Genomic DNA, 6,745 nt, shown 5'->3' with positions numbered 1-6,745 from the left:
CTTGCGCCAACGACTTCGCCTTCCTCCGCCAACGTTTCCTCGCCTGTGCTACGTGACATATCTGTTTTTCCATCAGCACTCGGCTAAGGCGCTCCCGGTCGTGCCTCACCAGCGCATTCTCTATGCACTTTTTGCGAGCGCCTCCTGGCGAACAATTACCGCTTTTTGCCCTTTAACTGCCAATAATTTGATCTCATTGGGGCCTGAATTAGACATAAACTTGTTAAGCTGATCTATCGTAGGCACTCGAACATGTCATGTCCCATCCTTGCAGAGAACACATTTTTTCTAAGACTCGGTCGTGGGATTGCTACGCGTGCTGCCAAGTACAACGGAGCTCTGCAAAGAGGACGCTTTGACTCTCGGAACTCGAATAAACAAGTGCACAGAGGATGTGTTCGTGGTCTCCTGGTAGGGCGAAGCCAAGAGCCCCTGGTGTCTAGTCAGCTCTGCGATTTCAGCAGTACATACAGTCAGAATAATTTTATTAGACTGGCACTGAATGTACACATCTTCCCTCTTTCACAACAAAACTGTCATTCATTTCTCGCAGACTACTTGTACCACGGTTCGGAGTTCTGCAATCTTCATAAATAACGATTATTCTGGTTCTTTCAGTATATACATTTCACCAACCATAATGTCGGTTTATGAAAAAAACTTTGCTAATGCGCTATTTCTATCGACCCGCATCCCGGTATTTTTGATTAGCATCAAAGGTCACGCTTTTTTTGCTCTAAATGTTGCTTATTTGCTTGCAAGACCAAACTTGAGAAGTCGGTCAGCGTTAGTGTTATCAATTGTTTTGTTGAAACTTGTTTGCAACTTAGGAAAGTTATTGGCGGCTCGACGATGTATTTTGTCCCGTGAGTTTTTGGCCACGACAAAAGCAGGTTGCCAGATTTTCGTCACGAACGCGATCCTATCACGAGGCTAATCTTATCGTATCTGATTTTTTTAAAACGGACAAACGGTATTGTCAACCCCACAAACTTTGCCGCTTCTGCCCTCTATACTTTGCTCAAGGCACTTAACAGCATCGTTGCTCATCACCTCGAGCGAACTGATGTCATGCACCAAGCTATCCAAGCTTTATAAATGTTTAGTCTATGCTGGGATCCTATTAAGTTTTCTTCCAATCGCAACGTATTCTTGTCTTTTCATGAACCTTCTCTTGAGATCCTGAGTAACCCATACAACCTCACAAAAATGCGGGGAATCAGATTATGTGGATAAATACCAAATCTATTAAGATAGTGCATCTTAAAGCACCCAAATTTACTCGATTTGAATGTTGCACCCTCTCCGACTTTTAGTCGCGGAAGTGTTATACGAAGCTGGTTACCAAGATTAGATTAATTACCGCTAGTCTTCATGGGTACAAGCAAAAAATGTAGCTTGTCAGAAAGTACGGTGATTTGATGTTGCATACACATTTTCAGAAGAGACAATGACTGATTCTATGTGTCTCGAAAATTTGGCAGGGCTTCACAGTAAATAGATTTGTCTGATCAAGCAAGATGCGATCGACATCACATGCGGGCAAAGAGAAATCAATTCGACTCCCTTGATTTTCGCCTCTCTCTGCATGCAACCGCGGCTGAGCTGTGAGTGCTACGTAATAGTAGGGATAGGACTTTCCCATGCCCTCCAGATTTGTGATGTTAATGGCAACTAGCCTTCGTTAGATAACACAGCAAAAGTATGAGGGCTTCGTGACAGCTTGTTTGGTAGTGGCTATGCTTGCTGCACTATATGTGGCGGACTATCTTGCTTGTAAACTATAACGTATTCAGCAAGACTGATCGGTTGTAGTCAAATGGTTTTAAAGATTGATAGACTGAAAGATGGGCACACACGGCAACCCACGCATTGCCAGCTTGTTTCATGCTGTGTGTTAATCCAACGTATCGTCTTGAATATTCTAGGACCCAAAATACTGTGGTAAGCAGAATAACAAAAGGGGCAGTGTCAAAACGTTACTGGGTATGTAGTATGCAAATACGCATAATCTGTTAGACGATAGAGATCTGATTCCTGTCTTTCTGTGGGAGTACAATAAATGCCATGAGAGAAGTGCCGGTACTTTTGATTGTACGTGCAATGAGTTTAACCCAAGAGTCGGGGGCGTTAGAAGGCAGTGCATCATTTTATGGTAGTGCTGCTTCATTATCCTTGTAAGTACTTATAATTTGAGATGTAAGAGCTTGACATCGCTGAAACATGTCGCCTTCACACTTTTTTCTAACCCATCCATGAATCTTTCCTTTTGACTTCAACTCCTTTCTTTGTTCGCGTGTTTCAGGATTGTTGTGCTTCACCATTGCAGCGATCAGCAAGGAGTGTTTTCTTCGCGCGGTCAAAAAGCCTTGGCGTAGGCGTAAAGTCAGAACAAATCATGGCTTCATTTCGGGCAGTTAAGCATTAGACACGGATATTTGAGTAGAAACTGCTTGTATGCGGCTGGCAAGATAAACAAGGTCTTTCACGCAGTGGCCCAATAATTACACGACATTATCATAACAAATTCTGCTGTGCTTGATAGCGTCTTAAGTATCGCCCCTAATAAGCAAGTCGCCTTCTGATATTAATCACGAACATTTACTACGACTAGGTGACGTGTGAACACCGCTGTGATTCATCATTCCTTACATCTATGAACCGTCTCCCGTGCCGTTCACTGTGATCAACCTCATCGCGAACAATAGTGCAGTCTGCCTAGCAGCTGTGCCCCCAGTGTTGCGCCAAGAGCTTGTACAGTACCAATTTACTTCAAGAGATGCGCTCTGAAGCTGAAGAGAAGATGGGCGCTGTGATGAACTCGAGACCAATTTGTCTCCAAAGCTGACTCCCAGATTTATCTCATTCTTCGATTCGCCTATCATCTCATCAACCTCTGTTGAAAAGAAACAGAATGGACTCCACTCTCTCCTCATCAAACTTGTTCGCAAAGGACACGCCTCGGCGCATCGCTAATTGGGACAACAAGCGTGAAAAGTGCAACAATTGTGACCTCATCTACCTCAAGACGCTCAGTCAACATACAGGCTTCTGCTCCGTAGACTGCAAGTCCAACCTGGCGTACCTAGAAAAGGTCAACCGCTCTATCCGAGCAGTGAAGGAAGCGATTCATGAGCGACAACGCATGCAAAATTCACGACAAGAGCCTCAACCGATCGTCAAAAAGCAGCACAGCAATGCTTTCTATCGAGTGGCCGTTGCAACCGGCGATGGACTAAAAAACGCACAGTCATTCGCCGAATTTGAACTTGATGCTCGTGCTGTAAATTTACGTAATTGTGATTGGTCTATCAGCGCTGCACACTGAGTTATTGGGATCGATTGTACTATAAGATTCTACGACTTGAAATTAGTAAATTTGTATAAATGAATAATACGGCAATTTCTTAGAGTTCTTCATCGACGATTTTTCATGACTTTGCGCGTGGTTAGTGAATGTTGGGTCCACATCCGTGTATTTCGCTTTCCAGCTCGATCCACTCCCCAATTCAACATATCTTGGCTTCCATGGTACAATGCTTTGTGCGTTCACCGTAGTCCTAAAGCTTTGAATGCGACGTTTCGAAAAATGAAAATGGTAATCATGAGAGAGATGTGACACTGAAATAATGAAGACAAGTTACATCAGTCAAACTTTTGGTAAGTAGTTTTGAACCTATTGTAGTACTTTGAATTATTATCTTCTTATTTCTATTCTTGTTTATTATATAACATTTGTATTTCCTCACTCGAAAAATTTGATTGAATAAAATAGGCGCCATATACGCTCCTTCGATTTCTTTCATTTCTACTAAATCAATTAATGCGTTTTGAACACAAGGTAGCCTCAGAACATAGCTGCGTATAGCAGAAGCAGAGAGATTGTAGATGCGAATTCAATTTGCACCAAATGTCTGTTTGCTTTTACGGTCGTTGCTGCACTGGATCTGTTTGTGGGAAGCAAAATGATAAATCACGCGAATCAATGGGCAGGATCCTAGCAATCAGCACATGCTGTGCAAGAGGGTAATCACAGTAATCTTGCGAGCTTGTACCTTAAACATTGATTGCAAAATTGTATTGAATTTAACACACTTTAATTTTACGAAATTTAGATTTTACCTAAGTGTTATGTGAATATCTATAAATACCTAATGCAGGGTTCGTGATATATGTGTGTTTCTAGCCGTACACCAGAGACTTAAAGCAATTCTATCATGAATGGTGAATCCCGTTTTATTTAGTTTCAGTCGAACATTCGTACTCTATGCGGAGCTTACAAGACACGTCGTTACGCTCCTAGTAAGCGCGCACATACCCAACCTCGTATTCTGAGAGTCAAAGCTTTCTCTGTGAAAGATGACGGCAGCCCTATTGTCTTGATAGTCTTCGTAGCAAATCTTACGACCAAGTTGTGAAAGGACTGTATATTCTGCGGGAATACTCGAGTGGAAGTCAAACAAACTTTTGTCTATCTTTGGTCCAGATGAGAATACGGGTCCCGGTGGTTAATGAATCGGAGGCTATAATTGCTTGCAGGAGGCAATCACTAGATATTTAAATTCGCCGATGAGATACATACAGACAGATGGTTTCCACTGTGAGATCGCTGATGTTGACCTTTGATAACCAGGTCGGAGAAAATCCTTGCCCCAGAACAAAAAAATTGAGATGGTCATTATTGGCCTTGCTCCAAACAGAGTAATAACGCATCACGCTTGCGGTATTCAGGCCAGGAGGTTGCGTGTGAGATGGGCACCAAAGCGCAATATTTCGGGTTAAACGATGTTTCCAATATTAGGACTATTTGAAGTGAGGATATTTGCACCGCTCAACTAGGCTTATCGAATGCGCAACAAAGCATTCGTTCACCCGTGAAGGAACGCGATAAAATGCAAACTATGTCCTGGAATCAAGAACTCTTATCGCCGCAAAAGTGTCAGACACTCATCCGAAGGTGGTGACGGATACCAACTTGAGTGAGGGTCTCTGAGCGGGTATGGCTCACGCTGAGACGTCTGCCTATTTCGCAAGATTTGACAGTTGGTGTCGCATATGATGTATAATCTCCGTCCTGCGCTGGTCAGATACGACACTAGAATTAGAAGCATTATTAGCATGGTAGAGGCGATGGCCTTCTGCCATGCTTAAGAAGAAGTGAGGAATGTTGTGGCTACTGAGCAGCTTATTTGTAGCGGGCTGTCGTAGCTCTTTGCTTAGAGAAAGCTTACTAAGGTCCCCGACCTACGTTCTATACCATAACCAATACGAGTATAACGGATCGCGATCCGTTACCTCCAAGAGTACAAATATATTTTAACTTTAAGTGTAGACGCTCTCCCTTTTAGCTTAATAACTATATTCAATTGTTTTAGGTGCGGCAGAGCCACCTTCGGTCACAACATCTTGTGTGATCCACCCTTTTATAAAAGATACGTATAGCCTCGTCACACTCCCCACCATCGAAATTGTGAATTCCCGCAATTCACATTTAATTGTCGGCTCATACGAGGCTCGCGTGTCTGAGACGCTATGACCATCTTGGAATATTCTCTACTCAATGAGCACTGTGTCTACAACACACAGAACACCCAGCCTAGCTAGTTCCGAGGATGTCCGCGGGCAAAGCCCTTCTTTGACTTCTGCACGGGGTGCATCTCCGGACAATACGTCCGCGGCTTCATGGAAAGTTCATACCATACACAAGCTGAGCTTGATCAGCGGAAAGCTTTTCAAGCTCGCTCTTTGGTACCATAAGAAATCCCAATGGATAGGTACCGCGCTCGACTCCGAGCTCAAAGAGGCACCGCTCCCCTGGCGAATCGCTGCAGATGATGTGGAGCTCTTGAGCGATGGGTGCAGCGTCACCAAAAACTTTCCTCGCGCCTACCTTACAGCGGAGCCACAAGGAAGTGGATGTGCGCGTTGAGCGCCATTTTTGATTTGAGTTTGCCAAACTCAAGGTACAACGCCGCTTTATTCGTATTGTCTCCCTGCGACACATGAAATCATCCACCACGTTCCCGCGAGCTCTGTGGTTTCTCACACGCGTGAGTATATCAATTAGGATTACTATTTGATAACGAAACCCTATAGATTTTGATATAGGCGGCTCTGCTGCAAATAAAACAAAATAAATATAGTTTGGATTTTGAACAGAAGAAGTTTTTGCCTTAGGTTAAGCTTTTGGGTACTCTCGGAGGTCGCGGATTGCAATCCACTCGACTCATACTGGTTCTAGTATAGAACGTAAGATTGGTGACCATAGATTAGCTCCCTCCACGCAAAGAGCTACGGCAGCCCCGCTGCACTTGGTAGCACTCGTAGTTAATCTACACCTGAGTTGTTACGACTAATCCTATGTGCGGATGGAGCAATTCGGGCGTGCGGGACCGGCCTAGCACGCTGATGTCCCTGCTTGGCCCTGAGGGCATCCAACACCTTGCTTTGCCCGGACTTGAAGCGATAAACGCGCGCCTGGAGGCGCTTTCGAGCTATGAAAATGCTGTGCTAGAGCACCTCCTTCAAAAGATGTCAGCGTCGACTGCGTCCATGACGCCATCGTGAACGACGAATGCCTCCTCTCTGCCCAGGCCGCTCATGGTGAGTGTTAAGACCTTCGAGGGTAAGGATAGAGATAATCTTCTGCTCTGAGTGAGAGATGCCGGGATGGATATGGCATTCGCCATGCTACAGCAACAGAACCTCGGTGGTCGAGCGCCAGAATGGCGCTCAAGTGCAATGC

The 6,745-nt window shown here is 44.4% G+C and overlaps 2 protein-coding genes across 2 annotated transcripts in view; both read left to right on the top strand.

The window, feature by feature from the left end:
* Positions 1-2,566, top strand: part of PHALS_02797 (acetyl-carboxylase) — a gene marked incomplete at both ends in the record, with an annotated part of 9,191 nt that extends 6,625 nt beyond the window's left edge. Inside the window, 5 exons of the mRNA XM_024717245.1 lie at positions 1,964-1,986; positions 2,055-2,177; positions 2,306-2,374; positions 2,447-2,480; positions 2,546-2,566. Of these exons, the coding sequence (XP_024582763.1) occupies positions 1,964-1,986; positions 2,055-2,177; positions 2,306-2,374; positions 2,447-2,480; positions 2,546-2,566 (270 nt within the window). The remainder of the gene's footprint in view (positions 1-1,963; positions 1,987-2,054; positions 2,178-2,305; positions 2,375-2,446; positions 2,481-2,545) is intronic.
* Positions 2,567-2,914: 348 nt separating this feature from the next.
* Positions 2,915-3,328, top strand: PHALS_02796 (uncharacterized protein; the record flags this gene model as incomplete). The annotated part of the gene is made up of 1 exon (XM_024717244.1): positions 2,915-3,328. The coding sequence occupies one exon, from the start codon at positions 2,915-2,917 to the stop codon at positions 3,326-3,328; it is 414 nt and encodes a 137-aa protein (XP_024582762.1).
* Positions 3,329-6,745: the final 3,417 nt, after the last annotated feature.

The sequence above is a fragment of the Plasmopara halstedii genome, assembly GCF_900000015.1.
Source record: "Plasmopara halstedii genome assembly, contig: Scaffold_2061, whole genome shotgun sequence".
Classification (NCBI taxonomy): Eukaryota; Oomycota; class Peronosporomycetes; order Peronosporales; family Peronosporaceae; genus Plasmopara; species Plasmopara halstedii.
This window is presented reverse-complemented; position numbering and strand designations above follow the sequence as displayed.